The sequence below is a fragment of the Chiloscyllium plagiosum genome, unplaced genomic scaffold (genome assembly GCF_037043375.1).
Source record: "Chiloscyllium plagiosum isolate Xiang-an unplaced genomic scaffold, Cpla_swu_hap1 HiC_scaffold_3, whole genome shotgun sequence".
Classification (NCBI taxonomy): domain Eukaryota; kingdom Metazoa; phylum Chordata; class Chondrichthyes; order Orectolobiformes; family Hemiscylliidae; genus Chiloscyllium; species Chiloscyllium plagiosum.
Window position 1 is genome coordinate 53997801 of NW_028270141.1, and position 16543 is coordinate 54014343.

General features: G+C 42.9%; 1 protein-coding gene across 15 annotated transcripts in view; it reads left to right on the forward strand.

Annotated features, from left to right (window-relative positions):
* The window catches only part of adgrb3 (adhesion G protein-coupled receptor B3), an 858467-nt gene that overhangs the window by 391801 nt on the left and 450123 nt on the right, over positions 1-16543 (forward strand). For all 15 annotated transcript variants that reach the window (XM_087979341.1, XM_087979352.1, XM_087979359.1 and 12 more), the window contains 2 exons: positions 7742-7906; positions 10572-10736. In XM_087979341.1, the coding sequence (XP_087835467.1) occupies positions 7742-7906; positions 10572-10736 (330 nt within the window). The remainder of the gene's footprint in view (positions 1-7741; positions 7907-10571; positions 10737-16543) is intronic.

A 16543-nucleotide genomic window follows, 5' to 3' on the forward strand; every position in this document is an offset into this window, starting at 1 on the left:
CCTGGCGGTGGAAATTGAATAAAGATTTGTGTATCTTTCACTGTGTCTCCCAAAAATAAGAATGGGACTACCAGACATCTTGTTCACTCTGAGAGCTGACTCTGAGGTAGTTGGATCAGTGTCAAGAAAAAAAAACATGAGTGTCAGACATCCTGACACTCTGGGAGTTAACTCTGGTGAGGTTGTATCAGAGTCAAGACTGCCTATGTGTAAATAAAGAGTGACTTGGTGACAGGGTGCTGGCCTCTGTGGAGTTATTTCAATGGTAATGAGAATGAGGTTCAAGAACAGCTTCTTCCTTGCTGTCAATAGACTTCTCAACTTTCAAAACTACTGTTGATCTTGCTTTTTCTGCACGTTCTCTGCAGCCATAACTTTGTATTCCTCACTGTTCAATTACCCTATGATCTTTGTATGTTATGATCTGCCTGTACTGCATGTAAGACAAAACTTTTCACTGTATCTAGGGACATGTGACAATAATAAATCAAATTAAATTAAAAGAAGGTTTGGTGGTCAGATTAGGAAGTTTCATCAAAACCTTTACGAATGCAAATTTAAAATAATAATGGACTACAAATGCCTGCTAGGTTTATTTAAAGAGGACAAGGTAGTGCCCCCTATAGATTCAAGCCAAATTCAGCAGTGGATACTAATACTAAATGCATAAAGTTACAAGTTGGAACACTGTTCGAGAGCTGAAAATGTGTTGCTGGAAAAGCGCAGCAGGTCAGGCAGCATCCAAGGAACAGGATTGATGTTTCGGGCATAAGCCCTTCTTCAGGAATCCCGAAACGTCAATTCTCCTGTTCCTTGGATGCTGCCTGACCTGCTGCGCTTTTCCAGCAACACATTTTCAGCTCTGATCTCCAGCATCTGCAGTCCTCACTTTCTCCACACTGTTCGAGAGGCCAAGTAATGAATACGCACGCATCAAGCCATCTCCCACTGGCAGATACACCACTGCAATTGTTCAAAATGGTTTTCAAATTTCTCGACACATTTCCCATCACAGCTGACAGTACTAGGGTCTGGATGCAGAAAGATCTGGTCTTAGCAAAACTGAAACAACTGGTGGTGATGGAAGTTACCAAAGGGCCATCACAATCAGAATCAAAACCTTTGTGGACCCAGACAGACCAGATCACATTGGAAGACAGTGCATTATTATGGGGAGCAACAGTGATTAGCCCGAGCAAAGGTCACTGCCAGATACTGGCTGAACTCCACCAAGGTCATTCAGGAGTTTCCAAAATGAAGATGTTGGCAAGAAATTAGGTTGATGGTCAGGCTTGGATTCAGACATAACCACATTGATGGGCCAATGTCCAGAGTGGCAATAACGACAAATATTACTCAAAGTTTGTGCGAAGATTTGTAGCTCGGGTGCTCGTTGCTGTGGTTCTGTTCGCCGAGCTGGAAGTTTTTGTTGCAAACGTTTCGTCCCCCGTCTAGGTGACATCCTCAGTGCTTGGGAGCCTCCTGCGAAGCGCTTCTTTGATGTTTCCTCCGGTGTTTATAGTGGTCTGTCCCTGCCGCTTCCGGTTGTCAGTTTCAGCTGTCCGCTGTAGTGGTTGGTATATTGGGTCCAGGTCGATGTGTTTGTTGATGGAGTTTGTGGATGAATGCCATGCCTCTAGGAATTCCCTGGCTGTTCTCTGTCTGGCTTGCCCTATTATAGTAGTGTTGTCCCAGTCGAATTCATGTTGCTTGTTGTCTGCGTGTGTGGCTACTAAGGATAGCTGGTCGTGTCGTTTCGTGGCTAGTTGATGTTCATGTATGCGGATTGCTAGCTGTCTTCCTGTTTGTCCTATATAGTGTTTAGTGCAGTCCTTGCATGGTATTTTGTACACTACATTCGTTTTGCTCATGTTGGGTATCGGGTCCTTCGTTCTGGTGAGTTGTTGTCTGAGCGTGGCTGTTGGTTTGTGTGCCGTTATGAGTCCTAGGGGTCGCAGTAGTCTGGCTGTCAGTTCCGAGATGCTCCTGATGTATGGTAGTGTGGCTAGTCCTTTTGGTTGTGGTATGTCCTCGTTCTGTGGTCTTTCTCTTAGGCATCTGTTGATGAAGTTGCGCGGGTATCCGTTTTTGGCGAATACCTTGTATAGGTGTTCCTCTTCTTCTTTTTGCAGTTCTGGTGTACTGCAGTGTGTTGTGGCCCTTCTGAATAGTGTCCTGATGCAGCTTCGTTTGTGTGTGTTGGGGTGGTTACTATCATAGGGCAAGCCAGACAGAGAACAGCCAGGGAATTCCTCGAGGCATGGCATTCATCCACAAACTCCATCAACAAACACATCGACCTGGACCCAATGTACCAACCACTACAGCGGACAGCTGAAACTGACAACCGGAAGCGGCAGGGACAGACCACTATAAACACCAGAGGAAACATCAAAGAAGCGCTTCGCAGGAGGCTCCAAAGCACTGATGATGTCGCCTAGCCAGGGGACGAAACGTTTGCAACAAAAACTTCCAGCTCGGCGAACAGAACCACAACGACAAATATTACTGCCAGCAGCTTCCACACATTCATTGGAATTGTTTGGTAAACCCTGAACTCAGTTACACATCAAACGTGCAGGTGCTTTCAGGAGCTCAATGTTCTGAGTCATTATGGATGCCCACTCACATGATTGGATATACATAGGGTTCATTCAACAAACACACGGACAATAATAAAAAAAACTACATGCATGTTTTACAGTACACAGACTCCTGGAAGTATTGGTCACAGATAACGGTCATCATTTACCAGCTGGAAATTTGAGTATTTCCTAAAGAAAAATGGCATTCAATATATAGAGCTGTTCTTATTATCTCAGGCAGAAACAGCAGATCAAATTTGAAAGACAGGCTTAAAGAAACAGCCTATAGCTTCACTATCCTGGTTCTGATTTGATTATAAGACTACCCACCATTCAACTATAGGGATAGCTCCAGCAAAGTTGCTGATGGGGAGAAGACTCTGCACCAGGTTAAATCTGATCTTCCTGAACTGGCAAGGGTGGGGGGGGAGTGAAACAGGAATCAGGAATGCCAATGTCAGTCACATGACTCCCCTAAGCAAGACAGATAATTTACTTCAGGGGATGAAGTCTGATTTAGGAACTACAGGATTGGCCTTCCATGGGTAAAGGCATGATCAACATGAGGTCATGTCCCGTGACATAAAAAGTTTGGGTAAGTTCAATGTCCTGAACAAGCATCTGGACCATATGAAAGCTTGAAACTTCCAAACAGTGCAGGTCCAAAATGTGCCTGGCCCTTCAGTACAGAGAGAGAGAGATTGGTGGAACCCATGGGGTCTCCTTCTCAAGTCAAGCATTGAAGAGATCTCAGAATCTGAAATGGATATGGTGAATGTCACTGCTTCGACAACTTTGCCACCTGAAGAAGAAAATGAATTTTTTCTAAGATGTTCTGGGCATTATACAAGGAGAGATTGGGCCTGAACTCATTGAAGTTTAGAAGAATGAAAGGAGATCTCATTGAAACATATAAACTTTTGACAGGACTGGACATCTTAGATGCATGTTCCCTTTGGATGGAAGGGACTAAAAGGGTCATGGTCTCGGGATGTGGAGTAGGTCTTTCAGAACTCAGAGGGTGGTGAACATCTGAAATTCTCTACCTCATACAGTTTAGGAGGTGAAGTCTTTAAATATATTTAAGGAAGAAATAGATTTGAGGTTAAAATGTCAAAGGACATGGGGAGAGATTGGGAATATGATGCTGAGATAGAGAATCAGCCGTAATCATGTTGAATAGTGGAGCAGGTTTGATGGATTGAGTGGCCTACTCTTGCTCCTAGATTTTCCACAATTTACCGAGTTTATCCCAAGGCTGTGGGCTCAAGTGTTCATTCATGCATGGGTCCTACTGGAGGATTAACTCCAGGCTATTGGAACAGTAGACTGGTCATTTCACAGTCAAACTTCTCATAGCTTTGAATGTTCTTTGTAGCCGAGCCATTTTAAGAATCCCTTGCAAATACATGTAAAATTGTACAATCCTCTGGTTGGGTCAGGTAACAGATGCCCTGTTTCGAGGACATCACAGTGCTCAAGGTTTGACATGGATGCAGCCAATCCATTCCAGAGAATTAGTGACTTCACCTCAATTTGCAAGTCTCAAGTTCTGGGTTCCCTAAACTACACCCAAGAGGGAAGCAAGGCTCCGGTTAACCAGCAGCTGTATTTATTCATTATAAGGGTGTCTACTTATTCAGTAAGTGACCAGTTGAAGAGGATACTGTACATGAAACACTTCATTTTATCTTCCAACACCCTCAGTGGATGACTCCTGTATCATCAGGGATATGACCTCTGCCTGCCCCTAACCCCCAAAAACCAGGCTGCTGACATCACTGCATAACTATAATTGCACATGAGAAATTCATTAAAGTGCCTTGACTACAATGAAAGGGATTGACCTTAAGCAGCAAGGTTCTCTCCCTGAGCTTGATAGTGTGCTAGATCCTACACAACCTGACAATTCAAAGAGCTTGGTTGTTAGAGCTGCCTGAGGAGGGATTATTTCCCTTAGGAGAATGAGAAGAAGAAACACCCAGCCCAGTAATGACATTCAGATTTGCCTTAATCAACTTGTGCTTTTTATTCTCCATTGTTAGTGACATTATACAGCCTTTAAAAAGCCTGTATCAGTCACCATGGAAACTATAAATCAGCCTCGTCACTGTTACCATGCCTTTTAGAAGAAATTCTCTCAAATTGATATAATGTGCCATATCACTCAGATCCTCTGGAATAACACAATTTCTAAATCTCTGCTTGGTGGCTGACAAAATATTACTATGTGATGAAAGGAAGGAGCCATGTGTTGTGTAACTAAATGAAGAAGGTACAATTAAAACATTAATGAGCTTGTTTAGGTCAATTATGTTATTAACACAAATGCAATGAGTGCAGCATTAATCTCTACTTGTTGATGAAGTTTCAAATCATACCCCCAAACATACAAATATTTCACTCCCCATATTTCTCCACTACTCCTCTGTGGCAGGAAGTGTAAGTGTAACTTTGAACAGCCAAGTCTAGGATTAATGGGATTGCATTGGAGTGGACTCCACATGGATCTGTGAACATTGACTGGGCTCGCTGGCAGGTGTCAGCCTTAGATTCCCATTTGAACCTGCCCACCGACAACCATCTCCAGCTCCAACTGGACACGGATCACTCAGTAACCAGTGGGTCCATGATTACTGTACAACAAATAAAACAACTTTTTTTAAGATTAGATTACTTACAGTGTGAAAGCAGGCCCTTCGGCCCAACAAGTCCACACTGACCCGCCGAAGCGCAACCCACCCAGACCCATTCTCCTACATTTACCCCTTCACCTAACACTACGGGCAATTTAGCATGGCCAATTCAACTGACCTGCACATTTTTGGACTGTGGGAGGAAACCAGAGCACCTGGAGGAAACCCACACAGACACGGGGAGAATGTGCAAACTCCACACAGTCAGTCGCCTGAGGTGGGAATTGAACCCGGGTCTCTGGTGCTGTGAGGCAGCAGTGCCACCCACAAGATGAAACATCCTGAAATGTACTGCCAAATTAGATTAGATTCCCTAGTGTGTTGAAACAGGCCATTTGGCCCAACAAGTTCACACCGACCCTCCAAACAGTAACCCACCCAGACCCATTTCCCTCTAACTAACGCTGAGCCACCGTGCTGCCTAAAGCATTGTGGAGAATGAACTTGCATTCAAGCAGTGCTATGAACATAATAAAATGTCCCAAGGTGTTTTACAGGGGATTATCCACTAAATATTGATATCCCATGTACAAAAGAAGATGATACAGTGGATGGTTCAAAGCTCAGAGACAGAATTACCACAAGTGGTATGCTGGTAATGTCACTAGCAAGCCAGGAAGCTATATTTATGTTCCGGAGTCCTGGGTTTGAATCACATAATGGTAATTGAAGAAATATGAGTTGATTTTTTTTTAAATCTGAGATTAAAAAGATGGTTTAATGGCAAATACTCTCAATTGTTTAAAAACCTATCTGGTTACTAATGTCCTATAGAGGAGGAATTCTGAGGTCCTTACCTGATCTGGCCATGATTGAAGAATCAGACCCATACCAATGTGTTTGATTTTTCACTATTCTTTGGCAATTAAGCAATTAATGCTGTAAAACCTTGAACCAGGCAAGACAGGGGAAACACAAGAAGGATGTTACCAATGCCTGGGAAATCCAGAACCAGGGATCATAGTTTAATGATTGGAGATAGGCCACATCGGACTGAGATAAGGAGAAATCTCTTCACCAAGGGAGTGGTGAGCCTGTGGAGTTCTCTACCACTGAAAGCAGATGAGGCTTAAGCATTCAATGTCTTCAACAAGTAGTTAGATATAGTTCTCAGGGATAAAGGAATCAAAAGGCATGGGGAGACAAAGGGAACAGAGTACTGAGTTGGAAGATCAGCAATAATTATATTTGATGGGAGAGGAGACTTGAGGGCTAATGGCTTATTCCTGTTTGCTATAGGATTTCTATTTTCCATCTTAGGATGCAATAAATGCTGGTTTCAGCAGTGATGCCCACATCCCATGTTAAAAGAAAAAAAAGAGAAGGAATCATCTTACAGAAAGAAGGAAGTCAAGAGGTGGAGAGATTTAAGTTGGGAATTGCAGAGTCTGAGGGGCCCATGCAGTTGATAGCAGTGCTGCCATCAGTTGGCTGATTATAATCAGGGTTGTTGAGGATGTCAGATTTAGAGGAGCACAGAGTGAATCAAGAGTTCTGGGCAAGAGGAGAGTACAAAGGTTGGGAATGGAAAAGGTCACAAAGGGATTTGGAATCAAGGATGAACTTCTGAAAAAGACAAAAAGACCACAGATATGCAACAAACACAGGGACTACTTGAGAAATTGGAAAGATTCAGAACTGAAGAAGAATCATAACAAACTCAAAATGTTAACTGTTTTCTCTCCAAAGCTGCTGCTAGACCTTCTCAGTTTCTCCAGTACTTTTTGTTTGTTTGAGAATTTAAAAACTCTTCTTTAATGTGTATGAATAGGTCACTTATTCAAAAGGACTGAAGCCAGCTATAACCATGGCTAATAGGTTGCTTTCATTTACTATTGTCGCTCACATAGAAGGATTTGACATAATGGCAAGTAAGTATCAATGTTTCTCATGGAGTACTAGCCCTGTAAGAATTACCACAAAATATAAGGTCAGGAATTAGAATCAGACAGCAGTTAAAGCACAAAGAAGACAGGTATTCTATTTATTGTGTCCATACTGGCTTCTGCAAGTGATTTCCTTCTCATCTCACCACTTCCGCCTTTTCCCTGGACTCCTGCAAATCTATTCTCTTCAGACAATTAACTATTTCTCTTTTTGATAGCCACAATTGAATTTGTCCCGATCACACTTTCAGGCAGTGGACTCCATGTTCTGACCGCTCACAGTGCCCTGCATTGTTATGTTAATGTTCTCAATCTTTTCATCAATGGCAATCTCTCCCTCTACTCTGTCTCTGATCCTTTTCAGCACTTCTGTCAAATCTCATCTTGATCTTCTCCAAGGAGACAATCCCAACTTCACCTCTATCTGGAATTGGAGGAAGCAGGATAAATTATGGGACATAAAGAATACTTAACAAAATATTTAAAGTCACCAATGTACTGACAGGACAAATTGGAAGCACATTGATTGTAAATGCCGCTCTTCTTAAAAGAAATTCTCCCTGTATCTTTGCAGTGGATGGCCAATGGAAGGAGTGGAGTCCTTGGACAGATTGCTCAGTGACATGCTCCAATGGGACACAGCAGCGAACCAGACAGTGTACTGCTGCAGCTCATGGTGGTTCCGAATGCAGAGGACACTGGGCTGAAAGCAGAGAATGTTTCAACACAGACTGCACAGGTGTGTGTTTGTTAAGATTGTTCTGAGCACCATTATTTTTATTGGGAGTGGGGAAAGGAGGGGGCTTAGATGTGGGTGGAGAAGGTTGTTTTACTTCTGAAAAGCAAAGTGGAGCAAAGGAGAGCTTCAGTGTAAGTTTACAATGCACATTTACAGATTGAAAATCTTAGGAAGATGGCCTGCACTCAGTTGAACAAACTTCCAGCATCAGTCCTACAACTTGTAATAGCATGGTTGACCAGCAGAGGGAGAATTATTCTAATGGCACATTCTCAAATAGTGGGACAAGAGGCTGACACCTCACTGAGACAGAATCAGAAGACCTAGTATTTATTGCCACTTTTATCATTTCCTTACATGCAGCACACAGGAAGCCATCGAAATCCTCAAGAACTAAGGGTTTGGGTGTAAATTCCTTGCAATAAACTCTCATATACACAACACTGTCAATCCCAATAGTACAGTAGGCTAGTTCAATAAACTGAACATTTTTAGCATGAACCTTGAGATCATTGGAAATAACTACTTAAAATCCTAAAACAAATCCATGGAGTGGAGAAGCTGCTGAGATAATGCATTGATTGAAAATGATGCAAGCTCCACCTGGAAATGGGCACTAATGTCTCCATTGCAGTGACACAGGGGTACATCTTTCTCCTCTGCTGTAAGATTGGAGCACAGCTGACAATGTTGCTTGGAAGCAGGGAAAGGTATCTATCTAGACTGTTGGGAGGGAGATATCATTCATCCAGTCGGCTGTAGGAAAAGGCACATTAGTGAAGACTCCTGGAAAAATGGGGGATAACAGATAATCCTGCCAAGACATGAACAAATTTATTTAGACTATTCGGAGACTGGGAAGTACTGCATAAACCTCTGGAAAATAGGCACATCTTTCTAGACCGCTGGCAGAGCAGGGAACGTTTTCCACCATTGGAGAACTGCAAGCATAACTTTCTCAGTTGCTAATAATCCTTAGAATGGAAAAGGTAGTTGAACAGAAATGTTAACAATGTTCCGTAATCAGATGGTATCGCCCCCATTTCCAGCTCCTGCTGTGCATCACACTGATGTTAAAACATACCCTTTGTAAACAGTTTATATATAATTAACTGACTAAATTGGTTTTGTTTGACACTATACACAATATTTCTCTTTAGCTTTGCCTATTTAATCTTTGATGTGGAGGTGCCAGTGTTGGACTTGGGTGAACAAGGTCAGAAGTCACACAACACCAGGTTATTGTCCAACAGGTTTATTGAAAATCACAGGCATTCAGAGAGCTGCCCCTTCATCAGGTGAAGTCAAAAACCTGTGATTTCAAATAAACCTGTTGGACTATAACCTAGTGTCGTGTGACTTCTGACCTTATTTAATCTTGTCAATTTAACTTTGATCAGTTTCACTTCTGATCTAGACAATTCCTTTCAGCATAGGTTGAGTACCAAGGACATGTTGTCTAACATTACTCAATAATTCATGTTACTGGAAGTAACTATTTTGCCATATGTAATTAGTCCTGATCCCATGTTTTTTTCACTCAACATTATAGTAAAGCAATACTTCAACTCATCATTCAAACCCACTACTCCTACTACCACTCGGGCAGCACGGTGGCACAGTGGCTAGCACTGCTGCCTCACAGTGCCAGGGACCCGGGTACGATTTCAGCCTCGGGCGACTGTCTGTGTGGAGTTTGCACATTCTCCCTGTGTCTGCGTGGGTTTCTTCTGGGTGCTCTGGTTTCCTCCACAGTCCAAAGATGTGCAGGTTAGGTGAATTGGCCATGCTAAATTGCCCATAGAATTAGGTGCTTTAGTCAGGGGTAAATATTGGGATTGGGTGTGGGTGGGTTACTCTTCAGAGGGTCAGTGTGGACTAGTTGGGCCGAAGGGCCTGTTTCCACACTATACCGAATCTAGTCATGTAAAGCAATACTTCAACACATCATTCAAACCCACTACTACTAAGCAGAAAAATAACAAAATGTGACAATTGAAGTGATTCATTTCAAATGACAGGAAAGACAAATACTGATCTCATCTATAAATCTTCAAACCTAGTGAATGCTAGGTAGAAGCCTAGTTATTATGTTGAGAGAAGCATGGCCCCCAGATCCTCTCACAGTTGCTTGTTTCAGTTGCTGAATTGGACATCCATTCAGGGGGTTTGTGATACAATGGGTAGCTTCCCTGCCTCTGAACCAGAAACTCAGAACATTATAGGACACTCACTATAATGACAACCTATTGCAGTGGGTTCATAGTTTTACTGCTATCTTCATCCTCAGCTATAGCAATTTTGCAATCATCCTTTGGTACTCATAAATCACAATCCTTGATAGATATTAATGGAGTATCTTATAAAGATGCTGGATAATTGAAAACAAAAACAAAAATAACTGGAGAAATTCAGCAGGTCTGAGGAAGAGTCACTGGATCCAAAATTTTGACTCTGCTTTCTCTCTACAGACGCTGCCAGACTTGCAAAGTTTCTTCAGCTATTTCTGTTTTTATTTCAGATTTCCAGCATCTGCAGCTATTTATATTTTGTTTACTGGGTATGTTCATCTTGACAGTATTCTCATCACAATCATTCATCAGACAGGTCTTACCTCCTTACTTCTAACACAGCTGCATTTTTATTTTGCATTTTGGTATTGAAGAGAATGGGAAATGGAATCCATGGGGCTTCTGGAGTGGATGTTCAAAGTCATGTGATGGCGGTTGGCAGAGGAGAGTCCGAGTGTGTCAGGGGCTGGCAATCACTGGGAAGCCTTGCGAAGGTCTTGGGGAAGAGATACAGAAGTGCAGCGAACAGAGGTGTCCAGGTAAGACTGTTGGTTCTTACTATTCTTTGTAAAGTAACCCAGCACCATGATATTAGAGGCTACAACCTTGCTTAGGTTTAGTTTGGCAACACTTTTGCATTTAACTCATAAGATTATCGGTTCAAATCCCAATCCAGAATCTTGAGCCCAAAATGAGCACAGAAAGAGTGCAGCCCTGTTAAAAGTGTTGTCTCATGTGGGGGTTGGGGGTATAAATCATATAATCCCTACAATATATAAGCAGGCCATTCAGCCCATCGAGTCCACACCAAACCTCCAATGAGCATTCCACCCAGGACCAACCCCCTACTCTATCCCTGTAACCCTATATTTCCTATGGCTAATCCACATAGTCTGCACATCCCTGGACAAGATGGGGCAATTTAGCATTGCTAATCCACCTAACCTGTGCATCTTTGAACTGTGGGAGGAAACTGGAGCATCTAAAGAAAACTCATGCAGATACAGGGAGAACATGCAAACTCCACAGACAGTCACCCAAGGCTGGAATCAAACCATGTCCCTGGCACTGTGAGGGGAAATGCTATCCACCGAGCCACCATAGCACCCTAAGGTCAACAAAATGTGGGGTGTTCCATCCTCAGGCATTTGTAAAGGATCCCACTATTCAAAGATGAATTGGGGAGATTTCCTTGGTCTCTCAGCTTGACCAGTATTGCAAACACATCTACAGATTACCATCTTATTCCTTCATAGTTGTTTGAAAGAAGAATTACTGTTACATCAAGTAGAGATTCTATATTGCTAACCTACATTGTCCCCTCTTTCAGACATCTCAGAATCACACACAATCTCAGCACACATCCAGACTGTAGACATTTGTCAATTCAGCCTCTTCCCTCTATGTTAATTCAACCTTATTTTCTCCTTCATGTCTTCATGTGGTTTCCCCTCAAATACATCTGTCCTATTTCACTCAACTAATCCACAGCCAAACCTAATTGTGGGCTTGAAGACAATTGAAGGAATTTATAATGTCAAAGACAGAAATCATTCTGTCTGGTGTAGGGAGACCAAACATTGGAGGAGGAAACTTCAAAGTAGAGCCAGATCAAATTAGGAGAGATGTCAGGAATTACATGTGCAAACAGAGCATTAATGGAAAGTTGGAACTCCACACTCCCACCCATACCACAAAATCGAAAATTGGCACTGGGATGCTTTCAAAATTTCAAACCTGAGCTTGATGAATTTTTGTCACTGCCAAAAATATTTAGGATTAGGGACACAAGCTGATTACATGGAATTGAAATAAAGATCAGCCATAATATAATTGAATGGAGAACAGATTTGATGGACTGAATGGCCTCCTCCTGCTCCTATTGTGCCAAGTTCTGTGGTCTGTTGATTTGATGTTTTGTGCACAAAGCAGCTCTGGAAAACAGCATTTGCTTATAAACTGCAACCAAGTCGCTGTGTTCAATATGATCAGACTGAAATCTTAAAATTTAGTTTGCTCAAATTTATCCTGTGTTAAGATCATAAGACATAGAACCAGTAGACCATTCAGGCTATTGAGTTCACCACCATTTCACGAGATCATGACTGATTTATTAATCCTCAACTCCACTTTCCTGCCTTGTCTCATAACCTTTGATTCTCTTACTGATTAAAGATCTATTGCAGCTGCAGTGTCTGCTAATCGGAGAGTCTTAAGTGGTTATAAATGATGTGTCCACCATGACTGCCTTACCTGACCATTTGCAATTGATGTCGAGCAAAGGTCTTTTTCCTTTTATTGACTAAGTGTATTTTGAACTTGTCTGAAAGCACTCCAGATATGTTGATTACTGATGTCTGATCACTGTTTTAACTTCTCAGTGCCTGTGCCAAGGCTGGTTGCCACAACTTGATTATTGAATCCTTCCCTGCAGTCAGTGACCAAATAACAACAGAGTTACTGAACAAAGTCAATGAATGGGCAGTGGTAGAGCTTCCCAGGTTGGGAACACCACTGTACTGAGCTAAAGCTGCTGTTGCAAGTCAGGATGCAGAGGAAGCTGTAATGGTGAGGCATAGACAAGTGATGTTATCCAGAAAGTTTAATCTTCCCCTGGTCTTATCTGTGAAGCTCTGCGAATGCCTCTTACACTGATCACAATGTCAGACACTTGGGCTCAACACCTGCTATCTGCACTGATTCTTGTTATAATCTTTAAACTCGACTGCAGCTTAATGATTAACCCACTATCATTTCACACAAGTCCCCCCAACACACTCAAAGCCACCCCTCAATTCAACGGCACCCCTGACATGACTGCATCCCCAGCTGCACCATCTAACTACCCATTCCCTGACCAAACACTTATCTCATCATCATCAAACATCACCAACCTCCCTGCTCCCCAAACCCAAATACTCCATCCTGAAACCAAACCAACCCAACTGCCCACCCTAAACTTGAGCTTTGAAGAATGAGAGGTAGTCCGATTGAAATGTATAAAATTTTTACAGGGCTCAACAGTCTGGATGTAGATATGATATTTCCCTTGGCTGGATGTGTTGGAAGGGTATGAAGGGGCATTAGAACTATGGGACCCAGTGTCAGAATAAGGAAGAATTTCTTCGCTCAGAATGTGGTGAACCTTTGCAGTTACCCAAAGGGCTGTGGTGGCTCAGTAATTCAACACGTTCAAGAGAGAAATCCATAATATACAAACATACAAATTAGGAGTAGGCCAGTCAGTCCTTTGAGCCTGCTCCATCCTTGAATAACATCTGATTACTCCAGGCTCCTGCCAATCCCAATAACCTTTCATCTCTTGCTTACCCATCTCTTCCTTAAAAATATTCAAGGTTTCTGATTTCCTGCCTTTTCAGGAAGAGTTACAAAGAGTCTTCACCCTTTGAGAGTAAAGCAATTTGCCTCATCTGTCTCAAATGGACAAGCCCTTATTTTTAAACAGTGACTCTTTTGAAACAGTTTCTCCCACAAAAGATAACACCATCTCTACATCTACCAGGCCAAAAACCCCTCAAGATTATGTATGTTTCAATCAAGTTGCCACTTACTCTTCCAAACTCTGACAGGTACAAGCCTAGCCTGTTTGACCTTTCCTCAAAGACAATCCACCAAATCCAGGTTCTAATCTAGTATACATTTTCTGAACTGCGTTAAATGTTTTTACATTCTTTAAATCAGGAAACCAGTACTGTACACATTAGTTTAGGTGTGCTCTCACCACACTCTGTTTAATTGAAGTATAACTTCCCTACTTTTGTATTCATTTCCCCACATTGATCAAATCAAATGAGAATGAAATAGCACGGGAAAATGGTGTTGAGAAAAATGACAAGTCATGATATCGTTGAATAACAGAACAGTTTTAAATGGGCTAAATGCCTACTTCTGCTTCCTTGTTTCTCTATTTCAATGTCCCAACTATCCCCTCACCCCTGTCCCATTCCAAGCATTCACCCCACACTCACTCATTAATTCAATTAATCAATCTGCCATCCAACCACTGACTTGGCCATCCCTTCACTTACTTGTAATCTGTTGAAAATTATATCGTATATATTGTCCACTAGAGACTATCATTCACACACAAACCAGCAGATGGAGTCTGTTAGGAAGATAAAATTACTAAAAGGATCTAAATTTAAGAGCTCCTGCAATTCTAATTCTCGCTGACTGAATACATAACTGTTTTTGTCCCAGGAAAATCATATCCTTTTCTCATCCACATACTCATTTACTTATAAACCCATTGAAAGTCTTCTGATCTTGAAAAACTTACACGAAAATGACAACTAATGTCACAAAAAGGAGTGTTCCCCTTTACTGGATTTATTTTCTCTGGATCACAGCATAGAGGTGAGGATCAACCAGCTGAAACTTAATATTGCCTTTTGTGAAGCTGCTGTGAATTGTCCACACAGTATAAGGTACTGTAAGTGGAGCAGGGGGAAAACAGTAGAGCAGGCAAGATTTCAATCCCCAGCATCCACTTATCTTTCACTCTCTGTGCAGTTGACAGAAATTCAGCATCCATTTCATGCCCATCCCCTCCCTCCCTTTCCAATAACAGCTTTAGTTGAAACTTTATTGCTGGAACAGCACAGCAGGTCAGGCAGCATCCAGGGAACAGGAGATTCGACGTTTCGGGCACAGGCCCTTCTTCAGGAATGAGCAGAGAGTGTTCAGCAGGAGAAGATAAAAGGCACCTTCCCTTGCAACCGCAGGAGGTGCAACACTTGCGCCCACACCTCCCCCCTCACTTCTCTCCAAGGCCCCAAAGGAAACTTCCATATCCGCCACAGATTCACCTGCACCTCCACCCACATCATCTACTGAATCCGCTGCAGCCGGTGTGGCCTCCTCTATATTGGGGAGACAGGCCGCCTACTTGCGGAGCGATTCAGAGAGCACCTCTGGGCCACCCGGACGAACCAACCCAACCACCCTGTAGCACAGCATTTCAACTCCCCCTCCCACTCCACCGAGGATATGCAGGTCATTGGACTCATCCACCGCCAAACCACAACAACGCGACGGTCGGAGGAGGAGCGTCTTATCTTCCGACTGGGAACCCTCCAACCACAGGGGATGAACTTGGACTTCACCAGTTTCTTCATCCCCCCTCCCCCCACCTTGTCTCAGCCGAATCCCTCCAGCCCGGCACCGCCTTCCTGACCTGCAGTCTTCTTCTTGACCTCTCCGCCTCCATCCTACTCCGACCTATCACCCTCACCTTGACCTCTTTCCACCTATCACATTTCCAACGCCCCTCCTCCAAGTCCCTCCTCCCTACCTTTTATCTTCTCCTGCTGAACACTCTCTGCTCATTCCTGAAGAAGGGCCTGTGCCCGAAACGTTGAATCTCCTGTTCCCTGAATGCTGCCTGACCTGCTGTGCTGTTCCAGCAATAAAGTTTCAACTTTGATCTCCAGCATCTGCAGACCTCACTTTCTCCTCAATAACAGCTTTAGTAAACAGCAGTTGAGGCAAGGGGTGGGGGTAAAGGCAAGCAATCAACCAAGGTGGCATACCCAAAATGGTCAGGAGTCAGTAACCAGCACCACCACAACTACACTCTGGCTGTGTTACTTGGCCTGCCCATTACTAACCTCACCCCCTCCATCACCTGCATGGCTGCAGCCTGGTACCACCTCTTCCCCCTTCTTTCCATTCACCTGGAAAACATTGCAGCTCAAGGCCTACTTCACAGGCTATCACTTCTGATGGCCTCTTTCAATAAGTGGCTGAGATGGTCTCCAAATTTAATAATTTCCTGCTGCTGCGCAATGTCAGTGCATAACTTAGAGGTGGTACTGGAGGACAAAAGAATACATTCTGTAAAAGAAATAAGGTGCAAGCATATTTCAATAGGGTCACAATTATCTGTCGTGAAAACCTTTGTAGCTTTAAGTACATGTCCCGACATATCCTTTTCCTTTAAACACATTTCCCCTGACCACGTTCATGCACTGCAGCCCTATGCTTTGCACCTGTTCAAGCAGAGAAGGTTAAAAGCAGAGGCATTCAAAATTGTGAGAGCATAAATAAGTGGCAATAAAATAAAAACAGAAAATTAATGGAGAAACTCAGCAGGACTGGCAGCATCTGCAAAGGTAGAATGGGTTCCCAATGAAAGCAATAACTCTGTTTCTCTCTCTACTCAGATGCTGCCAGACTTGTTGGGTTTCTCCAGCACCCACTGAGCTTTTATTTTAGTAGCATATAATTGTCAACATTGTCAGTAACCAAATGTAAATAACAGATGTGAGGCCAAAGATCCAGCAGAAGACAAGGATTTAGAAATTACACAGTGAGTTGTTGTGAT